The 26,378-nt window shown below is 29.7% G+C and overlaps 4 protein-coding genes and 2 long non-coding RNA genes across 13 annotated transcripts; 4 read left to right on the top strand and 2 right to left on the bottom strand.

The window, feature by feature from the left end:
- Positions 1-70: 70 nt before the first annotated feature.
- LOC126872198 (tetratricopeptide repeat protein 30A) lies at positions 71-4,286 on the bottom strand. The gene is made up of 9 exons (XM_050631860.1): positions 4,139-4,286; positions 3,862-3,927; positions 3,450-3,788; positions 3,242-3,377; positions 2,987-3,151; positions 2,630-2,898; positions 957-1,364; positions 482-866; positions 71-406 (listed from the first exon to the last, which is right to left on the bottom strand). Exons 1-9 carry the CDS (start codon positions 4,202-4,204, stop codon positions 264-266), a joined length of 1,977 nt encoding a protein of 658 aa, XP_050487817.1. The 5' UTR covers positions 4,205-4,286; the 3' UTR covers positions 71-263.
- On the top strand, positions 476-2,645 carry LOC126872221 (zinc finger CCHC domain-containing protein 17-like). 3 transcript variants are annotated; one of them, XM_050631914.1, is made up of 3 exons: positions 476-620; positions 1,609-1,727; positions 1,828-2,645. In XM_050631914.1, exons 2-3 carry the CDS (start codon positions 1,611-1,613, stop codon positions 2,497-2,499), a joined length of 789 nt encoding a protein of 262 aa, XP_050487871.1. In that variant the 5' UTR covers positions 476-620; positions 1,609-1,610; the 3' UTR covers positions 2,500-2,645. The 3 variants fall into 3 exon arrangements, with proteins under 3 accessions (XP_050487871.1, XP_050487872.1, XP_050487870.1); XM_050631915.1 differs by having other exon boundaries at positions 560-620; positions 1,609-1,692; XM_050631913.1 differs by lacking the exon at positions 476-620 and having other exon boundaries at positions 1,359-1,727.
- Positions 4,287-5,226: 940 nt separating the features above from the next.
- LOC126872211 (egl nine homolog 1) lies at positions 5,227-21,089 on the top strand. The gene is made up of 5 exons (XM_050631891.1): positions 5,227-5,623; positions 5,822-6,522; positions 16,591-16,710; positions 20,209-20,419; positions 20,678-21,089. Exons 1-5 carry the CDS (start codon positions 5,227-5,229, stop codon positions 20,707-20,709), a joined length of 1,461 nt encoding a protein of 486 aa, XP_050487848.1. The 3' UTR covers positions 20,710-21,089.
- On the bottom strand, positions 17,827-25,492 carry LOC126872209 (DNA polymerase epsilon subunit 2). Of its 6 annotated transcripts, XM_050631885.1 has the most exons (8): positions 25,344-25,480; positions 25,047-25,100; positions 24,881-24,955; positions 24,548-24,654; positions 23,904-24,447; positions 23,103-23,786; positions 22,720-23,025; positions 21,761-22,200 (listed from the first exon to the last, which is right to left on the bottom strand). In XM_050631885.1, exons 4-7 carry the CDS (start codon positions 24,613-24,615, stop codon positions 22,750-22,752), a joined length of 1,572 nt encoding a protein of 523 aa, XP_050487842.1. In that variant the 5' UTR covers positions 24,616-24,654; positions 24,881-24,955; positions 25,047-25,100; positions 25,344-25,480; the 3' UTR covers positions 21,761-22,200; positions 22,720-22,749. The 6 variants fall into 6 exon arrangements, 5 of the variants coding, with proteins under 5 accessions (XP_050487842.1, XP_050487843.1, XP_050487841.1 ...); XR_007691909.1 differs by lacking the exons at positions 24,881-24,955; positions 25,047-25,100 and adding an exon at positions 17,827-18,162 and having other exon boundaries at positions 21,974-22,200; positions 25,344-25,492; XM_050631886.1 differs by lacking the exon at positions 25,047-25,100.
- LOC126872231 (uncharacterized) lies at positions 22,194-22,897 on the top strand. Its single transcript, XR_007691913.1, has 2 exons — positions 22,194-22,609; positions 22,658-22,897. It is a non-coding gene; the product is annotated as an uncharacterized LOC126872231 (long non-coding RNA).
- Positions 25,107-26,312, top strand: LOC126872228 (uncharacterized). The gene is made up of 2 exons (XR_007691910.1): positions 25,107-25,828; positions 25,939-26,312. It is a non-coding gene; the product is annotated as an uncharacterized LOC126872228 (long non-coding RNA).
- The last annotated feature ends 66 nt before the right edge of the window (positions 26,313-26,378 follow it).

Here is a 26,378-nt window from a genome sequence, read left to right as displayed (position 1 = left end):
TTTCATAAATTAAAAACGAATATATAATAATTAAAATTTTTTTCTAGATAATGAGTAGTACACATTTAGATGTCGTAATTTGTAATTAATATATTTTTATATACATTTCGATATAATATTTCAATAATATTTTATAAGTTTTATACATATTATACATATATAAATATAAATAAATAAATAAATATATATATATATATATATATATATATATATATATATATATATATATATATATATATATATATATATATATATATATGTATTTAAGACATCTGCAATTTCAAAAATAGGGCTTTCAAATATCGCGCTTCATAAACAACCGTTTGCTTTCCATTTGGAGTAATAGAAAACATATCTTGCATATCAAAAGGCTCTTCTACTACTGTTACCACGTCCCTTCCGTAAACTAGAAAGAAAAGTAATAATATTTCAACAATTGTACGAAAATATTGTTAAATATATAAAAATCGAAAATACATACCTTCACAGTGTTCTAAAAATTGTATACACTCCTGGAGTATAGTGTCTTTTAAAACTACTAATTGTTTAGCCAACTGTTCTAAAAGGGATAGAAAACACCTCTTCGCGTAAAACCAAGTATCTGTTCCTAACTTTTTATTGTAAGGTTCCAAACTTTTCATTACCCTAGATATACCGAATTCGTAATTTCCTTTAGAACAATATAAAGTTCCGATTACCAAATTCACAATACATAAATGAAATAATTTTTTATCTTGATCCTCTCGTGAAACAACTTGCTCTTCTTTTTCTATCTTTTTCATTAATCCTTCAGCTTCCGCATTTTGGGATGTCATGATATAACTTACACATAAATTAGCGAGTACTATAGCGCTCACATCTAAAATCTAAAAGTTTTATAATATTTAATAATTTCCATATTAACATACATATATGTATAGATCGCACTATAAAAAGCTAAGGATGAAACAACTAACATTATCATATCTTTTTCTAACAATTGGCTCATAAAATCCCGTTGCTTCTTTAAACTTATTTTCTTGCATAAAAAGGGTGTGAGCTACATTTAATTTCCATATATCATGTTCATTGCAAAATTCGACGCTTTTCCTAAAAATTTTTTCGACTTGCGTATAATTTCCAAGTTCCCAGTAAATTTTAGCCTGTGCCATTAAAACTGGAACATATCTTTCCAAAGCTTCCTCGTAATCATTAACAGCTTTTTTAACAGCGCTATCGTCATGATTTAATCGTGCTTCCTGAACTCTTTTTGTTGCTTTCCGCAATATTTCCATATGTTTGTTACCGAGATCGTCAAATTTGCGATATGCTTCTTCTGGTGAAGTTTGTTGTGTGATTAATGCATCCAGAAAATCATATAAATACTAAAAAACAAATATTATTATAATTACAATAAAAATTTTCATATTATTTTTAATTTTCATAAATTTGTATTGAATACAAGAATATACTAATAACATTTTCATTTATCAGTCTCTGCATTCTAAAATTCATTTTCTTGCTATAGTCCTGCATTTAGCATTATGAGTATGAGTAAACCTAACCTTTGCATCAAGTTTGACTGATATTTATCTGTTGTTGTTGCTTCTTGCCTAAATACATTTACAGAAATGACAAGGTGCAAATTAAATCAAATATTTATTGGAGAAGTTGCATCTGTACAAAATTATGGAGCTTTTATCAGAATTCCAGGTTGTTCCTTCCAGGGATTGATACATAAATCACAAGTATTAGAAAAATATATTCGCAATCAATTAACTTATTTATATTCTACAATACAATTAGTTTGTATTTTTGTAATTTTATATGTTTTCATAATTTCATTAGGTAAGCTCTGCTCATATCAATAATGTTGGAGAAGTTTTGCAAAAAGGAGAACGTATATGGTGTAAAGTTATTCATATTGGAGATGATGGCAAAATAGGACTATCTATGAAGCATGTAAATCAAGGAAATGGTACAGATTTAGATCCAAATGGAATACAGCTACAAAGAGATGTGCAAAAGAAAAGACCTATAGAAAAACATGATCGTAGAACTATACACTTAGAAGCAATCCTTAATACTACATGTATGAAATGTGGAACTGCTGGTCATTTATCTAAAGACTGTTTTATGAGTCCTGATGGAAAACGGTATGAATTGATCCCAGAAATTGAAGAAAAACAAGACGTTATACAAATACAAAGTGATATAAGTAAAAAAGACACAAGACATAAACAGAAGAAATTAAAAAGGAAAAAGAAAGCAAAAAAAATCAAACAAGATGCACTTGATAGTGATTCTGATGAAAAAGATGTAATTAAAAAGAAAAAGAAGAAATATTCTAAAGACCAAAAGAAGAAAAAGAAGAAACATGAGAGTTCTTGTAGTGATAAAAATTCTAGCGATAGTTCTTCTAGTCATGATGTGAAAGCTCATAAACGAAAGCATTCAGAAAGTTCAGGAAAATGTACTAAAAAGTGTAAACATTCAAAAACTAAATATGCTAGTGAATGAAAGCATAAAAACTAGAATGTAAATTTAATCTTCATGCCGATTTTGTATATTTTTAAATTATTAAAATATTTCTCTTGAAATATCTATTTTACAGTGTATCTAACAATATAATAATAAAAATCATACTTACTGATGTTAAATATTTATAGGTCAAGTGTACATTTTCAGCAAGAACATCTGCTGCTAGATCATAATATTGGTATTTGCAATATAACAATAATAAGTTTGCAAAAGTTTCAGGTGGAAATGGATTTTGTTGTAGTAAAAACTGAAGTTTCTCAAATCCTTCACTTGGCTTTGTATCCATATTTATTAAAGCCTGATTATGCAAAGTGACAGCATCAAGTTCTTCCTCAGATCTAGGAGGCATATCTGTTAATGCTTCTTTTGCTGATTCATCTAAAAGCAGTAAATAAAGAGCATGGAATATTAAATACACTATGGAAACTTAAACTTAAAAAATTAAATTGAACTATGGGATGATTACAATTTTGTAATTGATATTCTATGGCTGCTTTCAAGTTAAATGCTTCTGTTAAAGCTGTTTCATGAAGTGTTAATGTATTTCCAACACTGCGTACTTCTATACCTTCTGTTGTCATACCCACTCCTAATTCTGGATGTTCCCTTATTCCTTGTTCTATAATATCCGCTATCACATGCATAATATGTGTTAATATAAAATATTATATTTTAAATATTTGCTTATGAACCTAATGATTTATAACAATATAAATGTTACCGATATGTTTTAATGATGCAGCATATTCTTTTAATTTAAAATAACAAAGTGCCACATTGTATGATAAATGAGGCTTGAAACCTACAATTTGCAATGCATTTACAAATTTTTTTAAAGCTTGTTCATACTGTTCCTCCTAAACAAGAAAGTAGTATACATTATTACGTAAACAGAAATTTTACTTCTTTCCCTTTGGTACTTTTTGTACCTTATATAGAAGACATCCTAAATTAATTTCTGTATCAACATCATCCATTGGACATTGATCTACAAGATTTTTCGCAGCAACAACGTCTTCTTGCCCATATTTTATTGCTGCCTGTAGTTTCTTTACTTTAAATTCCAAATTGCTTTGATTAATGATGTTGGAACATATTGTCCAAGCCTCTTGATACATACATGCTTGGTGTAAAGATTGAGCATGATACAACTTATATATACTTTCATTAGGACATAATTGAACTAACTTTTCATAACATTGTGCAGAAGCTATGAAATCTTGTGTATAAAAATAACAGTGAGCAAGGAGAGACAAACAAGGCCTAGACTGTAAAATAAGTTATTAGCACAGAACATTGATATTGATAAAGAAATTGATATTTCAACATAGTCATACATACAATGGGGTAAAAATCTAGAAGAATAATCAAAACTTTTATTGTTTCTGAATATCGTTGTTCTTTAATCTGAAAAATTAATTTCCGTACTGTACTTCTTCGATATTTAAAAAAATCGCTTTTAAAATTTATCATTTGACTTTAACACATATATGCTATTAAAATATTAAATTGTATACTTGTAATTAAAGGAATAAATTTTTAAATAGTTAAGTAATCTCTAAACTTAAAACACTGACTAAAGAAGTAATAGAATTTCTGACATGTAAGTGAATTGTACCATTGAATAAATAGCTTTTGTGTATTTTCCATCTTTAATATGCACATTTGGTATAAAAGTAGTCATCTTTTTAGGATAATTTTTCTATTCACAAAACATTGAATTGTCTCTATACAATAAAGTTTTAATGACCTCACTATGTTACACGTAATGTGTGTATAGTATATAATGTTATGATACAAGAGGAATATCGTAACTATGGAAACAACTGCTTTTTTGTAAAGGAAATCAAATCTCATATATTTAATACTATGTATTTTAAAAATCAAAATATAAGGAACAAAACTCAGTCACGACATGATTTTTTTATAATAAATAAGTATCTACAGAGATTTGTTATTTGTAAAACATTTTCTTACATTTTGTATATATGTATTATATATTGAGTTTATATAATATTACAATAATCCCACTATGTACATTTATGTATCAAATTTTTATGTATTCATTTCTTTGTAATTCGAGCTTAGCTAAAATAAAATTACATGAACAACAACGTATTTATTACTCATTTACATTTAATACAGATCCATTTTTGTATTGAATAACAAACTTTTGTTCTTTAAAATATTTACATATGTATTACTCATAACATGATATAAGAACGGCTTAAAACTAGATGCATAATTAAAGTCAAAGATCGTGTCCGTAAATTGCAAAATGTAATGAATTTATATTCTTGATCGCAAAAACATGAGCATAAACTAGCGCCCTCTTAAGGACAATGAACAGTCAAAATAGTAGATATATACTCGTATATCTGACTTTTAAATGAATTTTCAAAGAGACTCGATGCAGAGTATAAGTATGTATATAGGACCACATAACACGTAGTAAGAACGCAAGAACTAAAGAACATTGAAGTATCCGTGTTTCGATCGTCGTTTCACCAATAGCTTTTTTGCGGATCCGATAACATACATATATGTAGTATGTAAACCAACGACGATTCGTACGTACTATAAGTGGTATAAGCACCGCAGAGTCTCGATAGCGCACTAGTACTATACGCAGATTGAGTGCGTGTGTGACTTCCCTCGTTGGAGAAATGTCGTCGGCACTCGTGGCCGCTAAATAAACGACGAAACATGTCCGGACCGATAGTCAGTCGTGCGCAGACACTCGGCGGTGATGTTCAAATTGGTATAACGGTAGGCTGTGTTATCTGTAACAGAACTGACAAGCTCCTAAGGTGTTCACGGTGCAAGGCCGTATTTTATTGCACCAAAGAACACCAGAGGCGGGATTGGAAACGTCACAAAGAATTTTGTGCGACTCATTCTGTGGAATCGATCGTATCAAATACCGTTTCGGCTACTAGTCAAAATTTCACTTTGAAATCCGCTAAAAAGGAATCCTCCTTAAGAAACTGCCAGAATTTAACTACACCAGTGGTTTCTAACCTAAGCGAGAAGTCGGTGTTAGAAAAAACGCGAGGTTTGAACGCTGCTCCAGAAGTGCATAATAACGGGAAACATCTTGGCGGTACGTGAAACTTGATCTTGTTCCCACGTGCCTTTTTATAAAACTATTTCACGTTAGAATTTTAGAGTTGTGTAATCTTTTACTAGCTAATAATGTATTATATACTATAAAATATGTATGATTTTTTGTAAAATAAATACAACTTCTTTGTTTCATTTATTTTAATTAATAATTGTTGCATGATTTTGTTGTTTACAGGAACCAACAAACAGATAGAAAAGATAAAAGGACAATTAAATCATAAGGATAGTCGAAATTCCAAGAGGAAATCCAATAACACTAAGACAAAAGGTACTTGTACTAACAGAGTGGATGGATGGACTTCTCCCATAACATATGAAGGAAGTTCTGAAGACACGATCTTGGGTGCCAGAACAGAATTGTTGAATCCTGCTCTAGAAGGTTCAAGAATCCTAGATAACCTACAGGACCATGAATTAGATATGCCTACACAACATCATAACGGTATGAAGAACTTTCCAGAGGTTCGTTTAACTCGTGAAGAAGAACTTTTACCACCTTTCCTCCATAAAAATAAAAATAATCTTGAAGAATTAATAGATGATATAAGCAGAAATGTGATTAGAGACATGGATGAATATGGTATGTGTGTGGTAGACAATTTTCTAGGAACCGAAAAAGGTCTTGCAGTGTTAAACGAAGTTTTAAATATGTACAGTGCTGGGTTATTTAAGGATGGACAATTGGTTTCTAATAAAGCAGGTGCAAATGACTTAAAGACAATTCGTGGTGATCAAATAACGTGGCTTGACGGAAAAGAAAAACAATGTCAAAACATTGGAATGCTCATATCTCAAGTTGATGCTGTCATTATGAGGGCAAATAAAATGTGCAACAATGGGAAAATGGGAAATTACACGATTAATGGAAGAACGAAGGTAAGCATAAAAATAGTCCCACATTTTATATATCATATAGTTTTGTTATCATTACATATGACAAAAGTATACATTAGTCTTATATTTATTTCAATCTTTAATTTATGTCTTGTGTTGAATATCCTTACTTTGTCAAAGTTTATGTTTGTACTATTTGAATCATAAGTAAGCATTTCAAAATATGTATTAATAATTAATAAGATATGTATTAATACTCCATTAATCGATATACTAATGCCTATTAATAATCTTATAGATATACAAACACATTCTTGTAAGTCTATATACATTATTAAGTTCACTATATTTCTATAGTTTTGATAATTTCTTTTTATTTCTAAATCAATTTTAGAAGCATTGAAAATGTTATTGTAAGGAAAATTTTTCTTTTACTCATTTAATATGATAAATTTGTTTCATGTTTGATTATGCGTAAAATATTAATTCATCGAACGCATAATTGAATAGTTATTATAATTTGAAATAAACTTTGGCAATAAAACTGTTTTCTTTTTTATGAATACAATACACAATCACATACATATATTTTTAACAATTGAAAATTTTGATAGTTTAATATGTTTATACAAACTGCTCATGTTTTATTCCAATATTGTAATCTTCTACATAATTGTTATATTATATGGCTTTTGTTAAACAGTTATATATTTTATTTATTATCATAAAAATTGTACAATATTACTTATACGTGTAAAAAATAGCATTTAAGAAATTAAATTTGTTACAATATTTACATATTTAAATTGTTAGATAACAGTAGATTGAAAATGTTATTAATTTTAAGCAACTATCAGACTAAGTTCCAATCTATGTATGTATATCATTATGGAGAACGAGAATTATACAAACCAATGAAAAAGTAGTTTCTTGAATATCGTGAAAACAATGCAAATGCGGAAATATTTGTAACACTGGCCAGAAGAAATGATCTGTTGTTTTGCACGATAGCCGTAACAATCAAATTAATCACTGAGATGCAAACCAATTCACGTTTTCTGATTTACTATAAAAATCTGATGAACGATATTGGTAAGGGGGGGACGCGCGTTCATTCTAGGTATCAAAGCAGTGAAAAAGCAAATCCCTTGAAGCATCGGTTTAATTTCTTTAGCAGCCAGAAAGGAGAGGGAGGAAGCGACGGTAGGCAGAGAAGGTCAGGATTCCGAAATTGCAGTGATCTTTCGGGTAGCTCGTGCGCTAAACAGAGAACCGAAACGAGAGTAGCAAACCACGAAGTGCAGTCGGTCACGTACGCCGTACGGCTGACTCGTTCATACAATTATGCAGTTATCTCTTTCTCCCTATCTTTCACTGACTCTCTTTCGTCTCTTATGCCAGAAAGTAGGCAGTGTGTATGCGTTTTTCTCGATTACGCATCCTGTCTCCCGTAAGGCCGTAAACAGAATCTAAACCGCGAGCGAATGAGTGGGACGATATGAGGTGTTATGTAGACCGACCTAAGTAATCAGTAAAGTATCAATGATCAGTAGCGACTTAGAAGTGTAGTTTTCTCAAGTAAATACTTTATTCGTATAATATATGCTACATTTGGTTCATATGTTCGTGTACATTTGATTATTTTCCAGACAACGAAAACAAAATTGTTCATCTGAACTTGTTTGGTTCCATACAGGAAACAGAATGACAGAATTGAATTGTCGTGTGATTGGTGGTGTTGGATATAAAGATTTTAAGGTTATCTCGACTCACTTTTTCTTCTATAAAATTGTGTGATTTAATAAACTAATGTTGTAACGCGCTTTGAAATAAATTTATCGAGCTGAATAACTTTTTATATACTCTTGAATAACTTTTTAGATATTACCACGAATATCGACGATATTTGCCATTGTTTTCTCAATATATGACAGCGGATTTCATTTCTCTTCATTGATTTTCCGTGATATGCAGATATTCTACATAATGTTATGAGTATCACTGTTCTAAATTATTTTATCACTATTATTTATTACTATATACAGTAATATTTCCTAACATTGTTTGAAGGTACATGTTATGGAACTCAATGTATTTTTGATATTAAATGTTATTGTGATGCAATGCAAATATACATTTGTATTAAAATACATAAAACACGAACGACAAAGAATAGAAATAAAGAAGAAATAAAGAAGAAAAGTGAATGTGATCCTAAAATTCTTGCAACTAATTGTAAAAGTCTGAAAAAAAAGTTTTTAATCTTACTATCGTAATTGATTCTCCTTTTAAACTAAACAAAGCTTTGTCTCTTCAGAAATCGAAGAAACAAGCGAATACATATTTTTAAACCAAACATATTGCTCCGTTCTGTTGCTGCTTCCATTTATAGTTCGCAAGAAAATATTCGATACAATTCGAATTCTTTTGCTGTCTCGCACCAAATCTCCCATTTAATTAAGTTGAACTTCGTTTCTGGATACCATTCTTCTTTAACTTTTTTTTGCATTTTCTGATAGTACTCGAAGAATTTGGAATTGAACATTTCACAAGTATTGTATAAATATGAGAACTACCACCTAACTGTTATAATTTTTCCTTTGCACGTCGAGTGAAGTACAAAGAGAAAAATAATTGCGGCAATGGTTAAATGTGTTTTTAAAACATATTCACTTTTTCATGTTGAAGTTGAATCCTAACTTACTGACGATAAATGATGATATAATATTGAAATTCATTGATTCAACGTAAAATCATATTTTTTATGTATTCTAGGTTCTAGATAGAAGATTGCTATCTATCTAGACTAGAAGAGTGCTATCAGTATCGTATCTGCATAATGAGAAAGCTAGGTACTTCATCTTAAGGGGAATTTTATCGTTAGATAATTGTGTATTGTTAAAATTACACGATATTGCGTAACGATATTTCGGATCAATACGACTTTATTTACAAATATTCAAAAATAGTGCTGAGTTACTGACAATATTTTGAAATATTGCATTATTTAACGCGAATTCATCCTAATGCAAAGAACATATATTTAGCTCTTCCCTATCAGGTTCGGGCGAACTTCCGGTTTTACAATGTGTGAAGAACATTTATGAAAATAATTACAAATTAATTAGTAATTACCAATAAACATAAAAAATAAAAATAATAATTTTTAAAACAGCGTGCAATATGTTAGATATCTATATTCATTGCTTATTTTTTTGGCAAATAAGTATATTTAATAGAAGTTAAAATTCTATATTTTATGTTTTATTTTTGGAGTAATTGACTATTGTACACAAAGTGACTTGACAGGTAATTAATTCCGTGACTAAATAATTTCATAAGCTAGAAAGAATAATCTTGCATAAATGTGAAATCCATTATATGAAACTGAAATACTAAATGTTATTAAATATAAAGAAATATGACAAATTATACTGTTTTTTTAAAGGTAATATTTAAATTATGCATTCTTTAATACATAGTTCTTTCATCGATAGTCACTAATATATTCGTGTTAGGTCGTTCACTTTCGATTAAGTCCTTACAACCGACTGGTTGCATCTCGCTCTTTAACCTTCGTGAAGGTGAAAAAATCAACGAGGTATAAATGTACATACATACAAAGTATGTATGCATTTGCACATATAGTTAGACGGTTGAGAGCGTGCCAATCATGTCTGAAAACGATTTCATTCGTCTCTCTAGCGTCGTGTCGTTTCCACGAGGGTATTTACCGGTGTTTGTTGACTTTCTGATCGGTATGACATATCTTCCGTGTTATTTATAATTATAATAGCCGCGTTACAATGCTTTACGGCTCACGATATTCCCTTTACATTTCAAAATTTAACTATCTGTTTCGCGATAAGTAGAGATTTTCGCGTTACTATATGAATATTTAAAAAATATAAAACATACAAATATACGCAAATATATAATAAATGACTTGAAATTTCTCAGTTTCATTTTCGTGGTACACGATCATAGGATCTTTTAGACGATTTTTTGAAGATCGATGTTCCGCAAAATCGATGGTCTTAAATGTATATTTATTCAACAACAAGTTTCAGCTATAGATTATTAGCAATGTTAATTAATAATTTTAATGATCAATATGATTCTTTAAATCTACTCTCTAAATTAAACTTTGTTCCTTTTTTTATATTAACATTTTTTCATATCTTATATTTTCTAGATTAATACAAAATAAAAGTCACTTCTCGTTACCAGATTATTATGAAATTCCTTATTTTTGGTCATTATCGCTTATCATTTTGAAATTTTTAACATTTACATTTCTGACTTTGTCATATTTTCATTTTCATCAGTATGTATTCCAAACTTGCACTAGACATATACAAAAATATAACAAAATTTTACATGTCTCTTCGAAAGAGATTTTCAATTATCAGGAAAGGTAATAAATGAAAACTTCATGGCAATGTAGCAACAGGAAATATTATAATCTGGTAGAATCTAGTATGTTGAAGCGCATGGAAATTTTTATAATTTATGACATGCGCATATACAAATACAGAGAGAGAGAAATATGAAGTAAATTGAGCATAGATAACAATATTTCCTTGTTCAATGTGCGATGTATACCAAATCTTTCCTACGAAAAATTCTTTTACAGCAACCATACATAAATGGTATTATAGCGTAGGGAGAGGCATTACTTAAAACTTAAATGATTGTTTAAAACTTGGAATGTAAGGATATGTTTATTAAGATCAAAATAGATGAATACCATATACGTTTTCCTGAAGGGTGATCCAACGACTGTCGAACAATCAAGTGTAACTCAATTACGCCAACCTAACAACAAAAAATTTACAATCCGCGTTCACGTTCACGCCACTAAGTTGCTTCGTGCGCGACAAACATTGGATCGCCTACAAAGTTACATTTGATAAAGAATTTTTACAGTTGTCTATGTAATTATGTATCTACTTAAAAGCAGAATGTATTATGAATATAGTCAATAATATAGAAAAATTGTATGATTCTAATCGGTGACTCATACTCATACTGCAGAAATATTTTCCGTATTCGAAGTGTAACAAACGTCGTATGTTTTCCTTTCGGTTCTATGAAACACGTGCAATAACATTAGTAAAGCGGTTTCCCCCTGAAACGTAATACCTGTTTCATTTAAATGAATAACATACGGATGTTTTTCCATTCCTTTTCGGTTTGTTGCCTCGATTGTTTCTGATTAATTGCATTGTAACTATAGTTGTGAAGATTTGGTTGTCACATTACAACGAGTATTAGTTTCAATGAAATGAGGTTTGAAATAATTTTTGGACGTTGTTCAAATGCTAAAAATCCGATTGTGGCATAGTTGCTGTATATCGAAAATAATGCGAATTTAGAAGAGGATAGAAAGAGAAGAGGATGTGGCTTTGCTTCTTCCAGTGAATTGTCGCTTCTAGTCCAAAGCCTTATTTAATATTCATGATGTCTAAAAACGGCTGTGAAATTTAAGGTTGTTAAAAAATATCTTTCACAAAGTAGCTTTAGTACAATTTTCAGTATATTTTTCGCTAATTAATTTATTTTTTGCGATAAAAACATGCATATCATGTATGATTAGAAATTCGAAATTTAATATAATTCAGTGAGTAATTATATTGTACAAAGGTGTTAACGTTAACCGGTCACTTAAACCAGTTGTATTATACAAACTGTTGAACTATGAATAACGTAAACGTCGTATTTGGTACGACACTGTTATTTATTTTTTAAACGGTATGTTATATTCGTTGCATTTCGAATTTATATTCGTGAAGAAATAGTGATGAAGAAATAGTGAAAAAATAACCTTCATCTCATCTTCGGCTTATTTTCGAGCAAATGATATTTAAGAAGTTGACGGTTGATATTCGTATTAATCTTATAAAATATTTCTCAGTTCTAATTTTTAATATATTTTAAAAATATTGCGTTAAAAACTAATTGAATGTCAAAAAAAGAATTTTCAATAGCTAATGCGTAATTTATGAGAAATATAAACTGCGTCATTCATAATACCACTTCTGCAGATTTATTTAAGCATTGATCGGTCATTTATTCTTCCGCAATTTGTGCTGTGGCCTTTTCTCCGTTTTTTACATACTTAGGTACGTTCAGAAATTTAATCAAAATATGATAATGCATATTTTCAATATATGTATTTACTAAATTGTACATCATTTATATACACGGTAAGAATTATCAGAATTTTGTTAATCGTTTGCATGTGATTGTCTATTTTAAAGTTTGATTGTATTTGAAAGTATTTAAGCAGAATACCCAGAAATATATTTTTTATTTTGGTGTTTCTGTCATCTTTTGTACACAAAGCAAGAAATATTGGGATTTTTCGATATAAATTGCTCTTATTGAAGAAAATATTACGAGATTTATTAAAAATATTTGAATGTAATTGATATTGTATATTGCATTGCGCATAAGTGGCTAAGTGGTTGCAATTCTGATAACAATTCGAGTTTAATCATATGTTTCGTTAAAATCGTTCAGTCGCAAGTACGATGATCAATCATAAATTACAAAACAAGCAGCACATATAATTATCCATCAAACATGCAAAACAATTTTTTATTACTTTCTCCTCTATTAAATTAAACTTTTGTTAGGAAAACAACGGATATAAAAAACAAACGAAGAAAGATTAATGAGCTAAAATCTAACAGCAGGAATAGTAAAACATTTAACATACAATCAACATTCGAGACGTAGAAAAATTTCTAAAACGTGTCGAAAAAATCACCCATAGATATTATTATTATTTATTACTTCATCTATACAGGTAGTTTTTTAATTTAACAATAGGATTGCACTTGAGTAGACAACTTAAATCTTAAATCTTAAACCTTAAACCTGAGAAAATTCACCGATGTTTATTTTATGTTTTACCCATACGGAACATTATAAAAAATTAAACATTCATAAAAAATATGAAGAAATATTTAAAAGTTCAAGGAAAAAGCAGATTTTTCAACTCTTTACGGTCAAATGTTATGTTACGTATGTAATATTTGGTTCGATTTTTTCCACTTCTTATATTTAAAAATAGTAAAATGTATAGTCACTATTGGTTACAAAAATGTGAAAATATACCTGTCTAAATTATGCATTTTTTTAAGCTGTAACTTACTAATCATAGACCATTTAGAATAAAATGTCGAATGCTGCACAGATTATGAAGGATTAATTAAAATTTGACAGATTCTTCCACAAACAGCCACACGAAAGTATGTATCATTTTCTGCCCTCCTTTCTATTTTTCTCTTTCTTATTCAAAGGTATGTACCATCTTCTCAGTCTCTTTTTAAACTTGTACCAAACAAAGGGACAAAGATCGCACACAGACGTTTGACTTTCGGTTTAATAAACACGATAAAACAAATTTCACTGTGCGCAGCATTCATATCAGACGACTCTATCGCGTATTCACGTCAAGAATTCACATATTTTTGACGCTGCTGTTCGTAATCTATCGCAACGATTCTTACGTTATTATCGCGATGGCGTACTTTTGGCAGGTTGTGTTACTTATCTAAGGAACGTGACGAGCTGCACGTAAAGTGTACGATATCGAACGTTTTGTCTCGATGTTGCAGTCTATCTATAATATATCGCATCAGTCTGCAGATAACGAGGTCACTGGGAGGAACGAGAGGAAAAAAGATTTCAAACAAGGTGTACGCGCTCTTTAATACTGTATACGTCTTGTAAATCACAGAATCGCAGGTTATTGTCAATTTAAGTCAATTTATACGATTATGATTCATGTTAGAAAAGAATGTTTCGTATTTAATATGCTTCAGCAATTTCTGTCGTCGAATGGCGCGGCGGAAATTAAGAAAGATAATAGTTAACTGATTACACGAATGTTTTTCTGCTGTCTCTAACGTTTAAAACAAAACGATGAGCACGGCGACGAGCTCAGTATCAATTGTTCGCCTCTCAAGGTGATTCGATGGTGCACAATAGTTATTGAATACTATCGATATGGATGTCAATATTGAACGTGGTAAAATGTGATCGTTTTGAAGAAAAAATATTTCCGATTGAACCATATACGTGTCTGGAAGATGTTCTTTGTTATCGAATAGCTGTTTCGTTTGTATCGTTTATAACTTGGCACGGTGAAAGGTATTTGCCATTCTGGATCACTATTAGAGAATGCGTATCGAGTGTCTATTTACTTGAATTAGAATGCGCATTTTTCGGTAATTCGGTAGAGACCTTGAAGAAGTCAAAGTGTTTTTAAGAAAACTCATTGTTATACATAATATGGAAGTTTGTAAATGGTTTTAATAACTATTTCTTTCCTTTTTTTTTGTTTACTATTCGTGACCAATTGTCAGAGTAAGATTTACGTCGTTTGTTTAACGAATTTATTTGATTAAGTGCAACTATAGAATTCAAAAGCAAATTTTTACCACAATATTTAATTAACAGTAGCGAATAATATTTACTTCTGAGAAAAAGTTTATGATCTCTTGAAATTCATAAAAGAGAGTAAATTAATCAACCTCCTAATATAATATAAACAACAAAATGTATTCATATGGAGCACAATATGCTGATTCGTCAAATTCTCGCACACCTTTCTCATTTTGCAGTTGAAGCGACATTAAATGTTAAGTAAGAAAAACATACTATATATCTCGATTTTGAGAATTGGTAACGACAAAGACACATCCCATGGATTTCTTACGCGGATGACAATGACGCACCCTTATACATTGACGTTTTTGATTTCAAAACGTAAACATAAAAACGATCGTATGACACATATTTCGTGGATTACGTAATAATATACACGCCGCCTAATGTAGTGCCAAGGACATCGAGGTTAGTGGTCTATTTAGGTCAAGGCAAATTGTGATCAGTATTTGTATGCATATACGCCCTACCTCTGAAGAAACTGTGTAACTGACTATCTCAGCCCTTCTCGGGCATATGTGCGCACTCATTGTCAGGGACCTTTGACTGCTCTGCTATTTAACGTTTCATTGATACGTCTAGCTAGACGTTTAGCTAGCTATACGTCTAGCTAGCTAAAGTTTACTTTACGTTTACTGAAACCTTTAAAATATTCCATAAACATCTGCTCTTGTAACTCTAAAATCATTGATTGTTTCATTTGTGTAGATATAAATAGGATTACTAGGTTACGGATATTTATATAAATTCATATTCTTATGAACGCAATTAAAGAAATGGTAAGTATCTAAACAATTTGCAAAATATTTTATATGAAAACACTTTCCGATGGTTATATGTATACATATAACTTGGTACGCAATATGAAAAAATAAACAAAATTATATAATTTTTAAATTTTATCGATTACTAATTGATTAATTTTCTGAATATACATATGTAGGACTAAAACAAAATGACGAAGTGAGTAGAAAATTGCGTTAGAAGTTTCAGTTCTAGACTTTTAATATTGATTACGCTTGAATTGATAATTCAATTTAATAATTGTTATCATTCTTATATTTAAAAAATGAATAAAAATTTCGTAAAATAATTCAACTACGTGTTTCACTACCTATACGAGATGCATCATTACCTATTACGATCTATAATCTGTAATAAAAATCTAATAAATTAATTTTTTATAAAATGATTTAAAATCAACAATGATATAAGAACTTTGGGAAAATACACATACTTATAATACGGTAGAAACAAATACCTTAGATATATTGGTCTTCCATAAATATGCTACGCGCCTATTTAACTTCTGATAATGTAAGATTATTAATTACGATATCTGACATTTGTTTTATTACATCTCTGAGACCACTTATCTTCGTCATTTTGTCGTTTTTAATTTAAAAACGCTGTTTATAAGTAGTTGATTGAATTTGATTTATGTTTAAGTTAAAACGGTTGCCATTATAGAATGATCTCTCTCTGATCTATCTCTTTCTGTTTAAAAAATCAACGAGCTGTTATTACAAATTTCACGACATATTCAGATCTACATTCCTAACGATTAGTCAGCTTGCGAATGCATATAAGCCAGTTCGCAAGAACAGTTTCGTTTTTTCGATTAAGATGATGCGATGCATTATTTTTCAGGCGATGGTGGCTTGTTATCCTGGTCACGGTTCGCATTACGTGAAACATGTGGATAACCCCAATCGAGATGGAAGATGTATCACAGCTATATACTATCTTAACCGAGATTGGGATATCAAGGTAAGATCTATGTGCATGCCACGAATAAATATGCAAAGAAATTTATATCACTTAAATGAAAATTTAGTACCGAAATACATATTTAGTTATTTTTATCATTATACTAAGGCTTCAAGAGATAAAATAGTTATTTGCGCTTGATTGTACTAATTTCTTAATGTTCATAATATATTTCTAATAAATATATAATTAAATACAGATAAGATATATTGAAAATTCCATCAAGTTTCTCCATCTTCTTTTATAACTCATCAATAAGTTGTAATCTGTAATTTACAAATATAATTTTATGTTACATTGCTAACTGATTTTTATTAAGATTTAAAATTTTTGTTCTATTCTTGCCTTTTTTAATTCTAAAATAATGCATGAACAATTTTATAGTCCAAAGTAGCCACTACAATAATGATGTGTGCCTTCTGAAAACTAATTTCCTGTGAGGTATAGATTTCAGGGCCGTCCCTTTGAGTGATGTTTCATGAGATTTTCCTTTACTTCAATGATTTTGTGTAGTCTTTCGAAAGTGTCTATTTTCGTTTGGTTACAAATAGTAAGTAGATAGAAAATCACAACTTTACGAAGTCAATTCAAAATACAAATTTCTATTATAATTTATTCACATTAGAATAGAAGTTTTAAAGATGTATGTATATACAAGAAATGCAACAGTATCGTGCTAGAATAGATGTCTGATTGACTGAACTCTAGTTGAATCCACTTACCTGAAAATTCACATTCTTTGAGTGAAAAAATTTAGTGATTTCCTGTATGAACTATTTAACCCCCCTCATTTTCGAGTAAATGTTCTGCTTCGCTTAACCTTTTGATGGTGTAATAAGATAACATAAAATCAACACTATAGAAAATAATTAACAATCCTTTTTATCGTCGAGTCATTGCATTTTTGGTATTACATATAAGGGACATGTACATACTTCCAACTTTTTACAACAAATAAATATTAATAATAATATTACGCATGGTAATATATGTACAATATATACAGGATATTGTAATTTAGTATATTTGAATGATACACTTGTGAGAGAGTTAAATTCGTTAAGTTAATCAGAAGTGATTGTAAAAAGGTAACAAATTACAAACTGTACAAAAAATAACGATTTGTTTATATTAATGTATGTATATATTTCTATTCTTGTATTATAATAAATTGTAATGATCATATAATAACTAGAATCGTATAATAATTTACAATAAATTATAACAATAACAGCATGATGACTCGTTCTCACATGTACTTTCCTTATTACTTCAACCTGCACGTGCGACTATGCGTGTTTGAATGTTAAAAGTGAGGACACTCTGAGAAAGGGTAGGCGATAGAGTTGAATAGAGCACGAAGGGCATCCAGGGCCTACGTGAGTTGCCCCATGTAACGCTTCCGTCTCGCATATGCACGAGAATCTCGTATTGAGCAATGTTTACGTTGACCTACACAGAAAATAGGGGCTGTCAAACATATGCTGTCTTGAAAAATATAAAAGCACCGTTTGTAGAATGTCTCATCTCACAACGTGTGCCTGTTCCTGTTACCTTTAACCGTGAATGAATACATACATTTCTTTCGAACAAGAACATTATTAAAGAGAAACTTGATGAATTTGTGTAAAGTCCTCATGTTTATATTGACCTCTTTCCAAACAAGCTTTGAGTCTGGAACTTTTGTATCTCTAAATGCGTTCAAATTTTGCTTTAATGAAAGAATTAAAAAGTTAACGAACTCAAAGAACCCAGAAGTTTTCTTTATTGAAGTAGCTAATTTTTAAGAAAATTCATATTGTAATCAATCAACGAATTAAAAAAAAAATAGGAGTAATTGATTTAGAAATTCACCCTCATCACCGATTTTGATGATTTTTGAATATATCGTCGAGGTCCTGATATTGGGAAACTTTTTTCTATACATGTAGCGGCCGCTCGATCCTACTTTCCGAGATATTTGCAAAAAAACTGTCGATATCACTACAGTGAATTCTGTCTATAAATATACATCCGCGGCAGCGTATGCGTTAGTATTGGTTGTCAGCCGCCTTGCGGTGGCCGAATACAATGCCCTAACTCAAACCTAACTCTTATCTTTTGTTTATGGTTAGTATGTATGAACGAGAGTTGGGCGAACTTGAATATTACAATATTTGGATATTCCGATCATTTCTATTAAGCTGGACGAAATGTCTGCTATAACTCAATTAAACACAAATATCATCAATGTATTAGGTTTAGTTTTGGGTTATTTTTCTCAATCCGGATGCAGTGAGGAGACCGGCAATGCTTGCGTAAAATAGTAATAAATTCAATATAGGGACAAAATGATTAAGAGACTCAAAGGTGAAGAGAGTCAAATCTTTTACGCTACTTACAGCCAGATCTGTGATAAGATTTAAATAATGAGTCTCAAGTACATAAGCACAGGACTCAATGTGCTAAGAATGACAGCTTTTTACGAATATCTTGGAAGCTAGGGCGTAGCAGTTACATATATAGAAAAAAATTGTTCGGAATCATCTACTCTCCCTGCCGACAACATACATATTAAAAAATCGTCGAAATCGATGATGAGGGTAAACCTCTAAATAATTAGTTTAAATTTAATTATTCTAAATAATCGAAATAAGAATTTATATCACAACAATTTCATGCTGAGTAACACAAAATATTACTATATTTAAAGAGTAATCTTTATATAAATGTCAATAGTAAAAGTACGTATGTTCTTGAATTTGTGTTTATTTTATTTAAACTTTCGCTATTGTTTTATCTTCACATCTGCAAATTTAATCATTAATTTTTTCTATTTTTCATTGAAATATTATATTGGGACAAATAATATTGTGACTCATTAATACTTAATGAGTATGATTGGTAATAAATTATGAATAATAATGTATTAAAGAATGAACATCTTTTGTATTAAATTGTATTAAACAAAAAACATCTCACACGGAAATTGCAAGACTGCGAAATCTCGAATGAATTAGCTGTACGTATGTGTATTTGATGCTTTAGGCTGATGGTAAAACAGCTTCGAAAGATTTTGAGTGCACGATCTTTTGTTTTCGAGAAATTAATAACTTTTTTATATCTTATTTTATAAATTCTTTTAATATTAATATTATGTTTTTTTTTAATATTAAACTTTTATAGTTTGCTTTGGTACATTTTTTATTCTGTTTATTTATTATGGTACTCTTGCATATGCCCACAATTTTGATGGGAGAAATTGTAATAAAAACATTTAAAATATAAAAAATTACTACACCAAGAACATAATTCGATATTCGCAGTTTTTGCTATCACCTTGTATGAATTTATAAATATTCTTCAGACAATTGTTTAGACATGCTATGATCTAATAAATGAATAATTCTCGAAATATATCACTTTAAATTGACAAATTTATTGTAAATTTTTATTTCAAATTATTTCTCATCTTATAATACTATATAATAATAAATTGTATTATTTTTGCATCAACAGGAAAACGGCGGCCTTTTGAGGATATTCCCAGAAGGCTGGCGTGATCAAGTGGCGGATATTGAACCTCTCTTCGACAGAATATTGTTCTTCTGGTCTGATAGGAGAAATCCGCACGAAGTTCAGCCAGCTTACAAAACCAGATATGCAATCACTCTATGGTACTTCGACGCGGAAGAAAGGAATCAAGCTTGCCGTAGATATCAAAGAGAAAGTAGGTACACAATATATGTATGTATCAGTTAGAACCAAAGATAACAGTTAGAAAAAAATAACAGATTTTTTATTGTTCAAAATGATTATAAAAATGTATTAATGATACTAAAAATAAAATAATACATATTTAATTAAAAAAAGATAAATTTTGAATGAAGAGACAACCAAAATTAGATAAAACTTTACAAGCAACCAATATGTTATTCAAATTTGAAATGATATATGTACATATTTGATTTAACTATTGATTTTTCAGGAGAATTGCACGCGAAGAAAGAGAGTTCGTGAGACATGGAGTCTGAAGGACCGTTACACCGTCCGTCGACTGAAATTGTAACTCTACTAGTTGAACTTATGCATCTGTACATAGTTACACGAAGAAAGCACTGGTATATAAACTATTATGTATTATTCTGTATTATGATATAGCTGAGAGTGTAGGAGATGCTGACATCGGAGTATATAAAAATTTAAGGACGTGCAATAGATATAAGCGTGTTCTTCTTTTTTTATATAGCGGCAGTGTAATATATTTCGATAAGTATGTGAGCGTAGTCCTGAGAGTTCATAATTATACATATTAACTATTAATCTTTGTTTTTTCTAACACTAATGCTCATACCTTAATCGAACGTTTCAGATGTAATAAAAGTTTAACATACGCTTGCCACGATTGAAAGTACGTTATATCGATATGATACTTAGCTTCAAATATTTGGAGCACTAAACGCAGATTTTTGCGGCATTCGTAATCCGTATACGATTGCTAAAATTATATAATGTACAGAGAGAACGAGAAAACGTGTGTGTGTGCGTACGATACGAGTGGAAATTTCTGCTAGAGAAAAAAATCAATCCAAATAATAAAAATTAATGTTTCTACACACACACACACACACAACCCAATGCGTTAAATGATATATGTGTGTGTGTGTGCGTGCGTGCGTGCGCGCGCGCGCGCATATACATATACATACACATACACATACACATACACATACACATACACATACACATACACATACACATACACATACACATACACATACACATACACATACACATACACATACACATACACATACACATACACATACACATACACATACACATACACATACACATACACATACACATACACATACACATACATACATACATACATACATACATACATACATACATACATACATACATACATACATACATACATACATACATACATACATACATACATACATACATACATACATACATACATACATACATACATACATACATACATACATACATACATACATATACATATACATATACATATACATACATACATACATACATACATACATACATACATACATACATACATACATACATACATACATACATACATACATACATACATACATACATACATACATACATACATACATACATACATATATACATATATATATATATATATATATATATATATATATATATATATATATATATCGTAAAATTTGCTGAACAGAAATTGTGTCTTAATTATTATATTTACATAACTTACGTATGTTCCCTTTAACTGTACAGCTGGTATTATTGATAGCAGTTCAGCTCGTTATTAATACGAAATTGTAATATTTGCAGATCATACTATCGCGTTTTATTATTGCATCTCATACGTTATACGTTGTTTTACAAAGTTATGATCCTTATAATGTTTAATTAAACGGCCAGTAATTGACTTATGCTTCCAGCGCAGTGAATTGAGATATGCCGCGGCCCAGTCTGTACCTGTAATATTGTTATGTACATTGCGAAGAGGTAGAAACACATGTGTTTAATATTGTATGTATCTATTTATATAAATCGATAAGAAAAATAATTAAATAAACGCGTATTTCCTGTGTCCCAGATAGAAAGTCTGATATACAAATTTGTTAGGCAGTCTGAAGAGAAGTGAGGAGAGTGTTAAATTTGCCTGAGGTGTATTATGTTGATAATATTAAACATATTCGATCATAAGAGTCACTAAGTTATTCTTCAATATTATTTCGTTGCATTGCTAAACAACATGGACCAAGAAGTTATCCAGTATTCTCAATGAATAAAATAAAATAAAATAATTTTTAATTATAATTAAATTATTTAATAAAGATTAAGTTATTTTCAATAACCAAACTTGGCTTATGAGATCTGTGATGTGAAAATATATACTCTATAAAATTGGCATGCAATTGTTCATAGAGAGGTAGAAGGTACAGTAAATTACTATTATTATTGAATTTACAAAAATATGTTACTTGTTAATACTTTATTTCAAACGTCAATAATAATTTGTTGTTAAACACCATCCATATCTTTGGGAATAGCACAATGTTCAACTAAATTTAGCGCTGGAACGTATACTTTGAAGGAATGGTCGTTTTTTGAAAATGATCCTGGATTGATTATATGACAATTAGAATAGGTAGTTTCATATGCTTCAAATCCATCTGCAGTTACAATGAGATCTGGAGTAGGATATATTTGTAATGCATGATTGTATTTCCAATATATAGGTAACATTGGAAGACTTAGAGGAGTCAGATGAGATTGAGAGATAATTGATTTTGCATACTGAAACATTTATCAAAAATAAAGTTACACACTTTTATATAACATACATAAACAATCAGTAATATAATAAAGCTTACATGATCGTGGATATTGCCTTGAAATGGAAAGTAAAGAGTATTCCTACACATTTTCGTTAAAATATCTCCCCTTAGTACCACAATTTCTTTCGTACAATACTGAATTCTACATGGATTAGTAGCAAATATTGCTCCAGGTATATTTTTCCTAAAATCTTCTGTAAGATTTTTGGGCAGTGGCAATTTTGGCAAAATTTTTGGTGATCCAATATCATCTATTGCAGGTACAAAAATAAATTTGGAAGTTTGGTTTATATCTGGATATTGTATTATTATATCAGCAAGATTTTTTAATCCCTCTATCAATTTTTGCCTGCTTGATGGTTTTGCAGGAAAACTTAAAAAATGTCCACATAATACAAAAGCTATAGGTGGATATTCAGAATATCCTTCCAACATAATTTTAAATTTGCGTAAAACAATTTTATCATCTAACCACATTTCGGATACAAAAACAATCATTCCATCTTTGTTACTTTCTTCATAAGTTTTTAGTTTTTCAGAAAGTTTCAAAGAAAACTTGCTCAAACCACCAAATGTATTAGCATTGCCGAAATCTACACGTGCATTACTAGATGATTCTGCTGGTGGAAAACCTAAATTTTTCACATGTAAAATACCATCCTTGAAATCTCCATTAGCTATTACTATAGAGCATTCCATGATCAAACCATCCTGAAATCTGTATACAAATATTAAGGAAAGTGCAATTAACAGATAATTGATTTAGCATACTGAAACATTTATAAATATTCATGTTTACATAAATGATTACATAAATCTGGAGCTTCAAAAGGATATTGCTTTTTGTAAATCAACTTTTATTGTACCTCCTGTGTCTTCCAAATAATATTCACCCTCTACTAATTGAGAGAGAAGACCCATAACATAAACATTTCCTTCTTTACTTCCACTCAACAGATGTTCAATTGGTACTAATTCAATCCAATCTTTTTTTCTTTCACCAGGCATTGGAGGAGTAAATAATTCATGTCTCATAGTTCTGTACCAAAGCAACTCAAATCTATCTTTAAAAAGTATGGATTTATATTGTGCTTCGGCAACCAAATTTGGTGTTACAGTTTCCAAAACAAATTTGTTCTCAGACAACTCATATTTGATTCTAGGTATATCAAATACATCTATAACATTTAGTACTGTTTCTGTATCCTTTAACGCATTGGGTTTTATACATTCTTCTATTGCTAGCTTCAAATTTTCAATGGTTATCTGTGTATCACTTAAATTTTGAGCTAAAACTTGCTCTATTACTTGCATTAGCCACATTTCACGTTCATTTTCTTCTACATTTAGAAGTTCCTTAGCAAGTGAAATGCTAAGTTTCCTAGGCAACAAAAAATTTCATTCGTAAAAAATTAAGAAATAAAATTAAGATTTGGTATACTTACATAATACTATATGTAATACATTAAAAATTTATATACCTTGAAAGTACAAGTCCGTATAACGAAAAGGTACTTTGTACCGCATTTATTAATTTTTCACCAGGCATAATTACAGATGCTTATATTACATTTATATACATTATATCCTACGGAAAATATTTCTTTCAGATTAGCAATATTGAAAATATCATAAAATTAACAATAAATAAAAATATAAAATAAACATTAAGCTTTCATATAACACTATTACTTTCATCTAATCATTCTAAAGTATAAAGAATATTAAATATTATCGCAACAATTTCCCGCTTTTTGCTGAAATATATATATGTGACTTATGTTATCCTAAAACCATCTAAAATTTCCACTTACAAAATATTTTCTGGCTGAACTTCGTCTTAATGGGAATAAAACTATTGCTATTTAGTAGTTTTTAATGCGTAGAATCTGAAAATGCAATTTTTAACTTCAGAAATTCAGCGATTCAAAAGTTATACGTACATAAAGTTGAGCATTTTTAATATATTTAATAGTTTACTTTGACGTCATGTTGCCTTCTATCCAAGATTCGTCCAATGAGTGGAATCGCTGGCTGTAACAAGTGTACGTATGTAACAGGTTACGTTAATATGTCAATTTTTGACAAAGTTCATTTACATTATGCGTCAACACTTTAATTATAGACATTAAAAATGTTTAACTTTACATATGTGTAACTTCTGAACCGCTGGATTTCTACAACTATGACTTGCATTTTCAAATTTTACGCATTGAAAATTATTAAATAGCAACAAAAAAAGTCAATAATTTAATTTTCATTAAAATAAAGTTTAACCTGTTTTCTTTTTTTAACTGTATACATAGTTATGTAGTTGGTTAATTTTTGTTCTCTTTGTAAGAATTGGAAGAATTGGAGGACGTGGAATGATGCTTTGGCTTCGCTTTTGCATCGGAGATGGCACGTTAAATTCCCCTATACTCTATATCTGTCCAACGAAACAGGGCAGTAAATGCAAATAAAACTTGATTGTTGCGGTTGCAACTATTGGCTGCTGACTAGTGACATTCGAGGGTTACACTTTTGTTTATCATTTTAACTGCATAACTTTTTAATTACAGAGTGTTATAATTAATAATTGATAGGTGACAATTATCAAATTATTACGAAACGAAATTCATGGAAAGTTTTGATAGAGCATATAAAATATAATTAGCCAATCAATTTTAAGTACACTTAATATATTTAGGTTATGTATTATATTCAAGCAAAGTACGATCAAGTGTGGATGATTATAGTGCGATAGGTCGTGATTGTAATCTGTAAGTATTAAAACACATTGTGATTAATTATAAATTGATAAACAATTTTGTAAGTGATTATGAAATATATTTTGTTTGCAAAAGATATCTTTCATATGTAAGTTTTTCAGGAAGATAATATAAATCAGGTTTAGTTAAATACATATAAGAGATATAGCTGGATATTTTCTGTTTTGCATAAACGTAAACAGAAAGATTATATAAAAATGGATTATCAGTTATGGGGGATTACTGCTGCCTTAATTGGTCTTCATGTTGTGTGGTATAAAATACAATGTAGAATACCAGAAGAAGATCGACGTCCACATCCCTTTGTAAGAGTCTATCAGCAGATTATGAAGAAAGATAGTACATAATTAGAGATAATATACTTGTATAATGTGTAATAAATGTTTAGTAAACATAATTTATAAAGTAATATTTATTTAGTTAGCATAAGAAATAGGATGATAATGTTTAATAAAATTAAGAAAAGTTAAACTTATGTGAGAGGCTGTATTTTGTAATTAACTTTCAAGAAGAACAATCTATTAATATATATGTACCTTAT

Source organism: Bombus huntii, chromosome 12 (genome assembly GCF_024542735.1).
Source record: "Bombus huntii isolate Logan2020A chromosome 12, iyBomHunt1.1, whole genome shotgun sequence".
Classification (NCBI taxonomy): domain Eukaryota; kingdom Metazoa; phylum Arthropoda; class Insecta; order Hymenoptera; family Apidae; genus Bombus; species Bombus huntii.
Note: the sequence above shows the minus strand (reverse complement) of the source record. Positions and strands in the feature narration are given on the sequence as shown.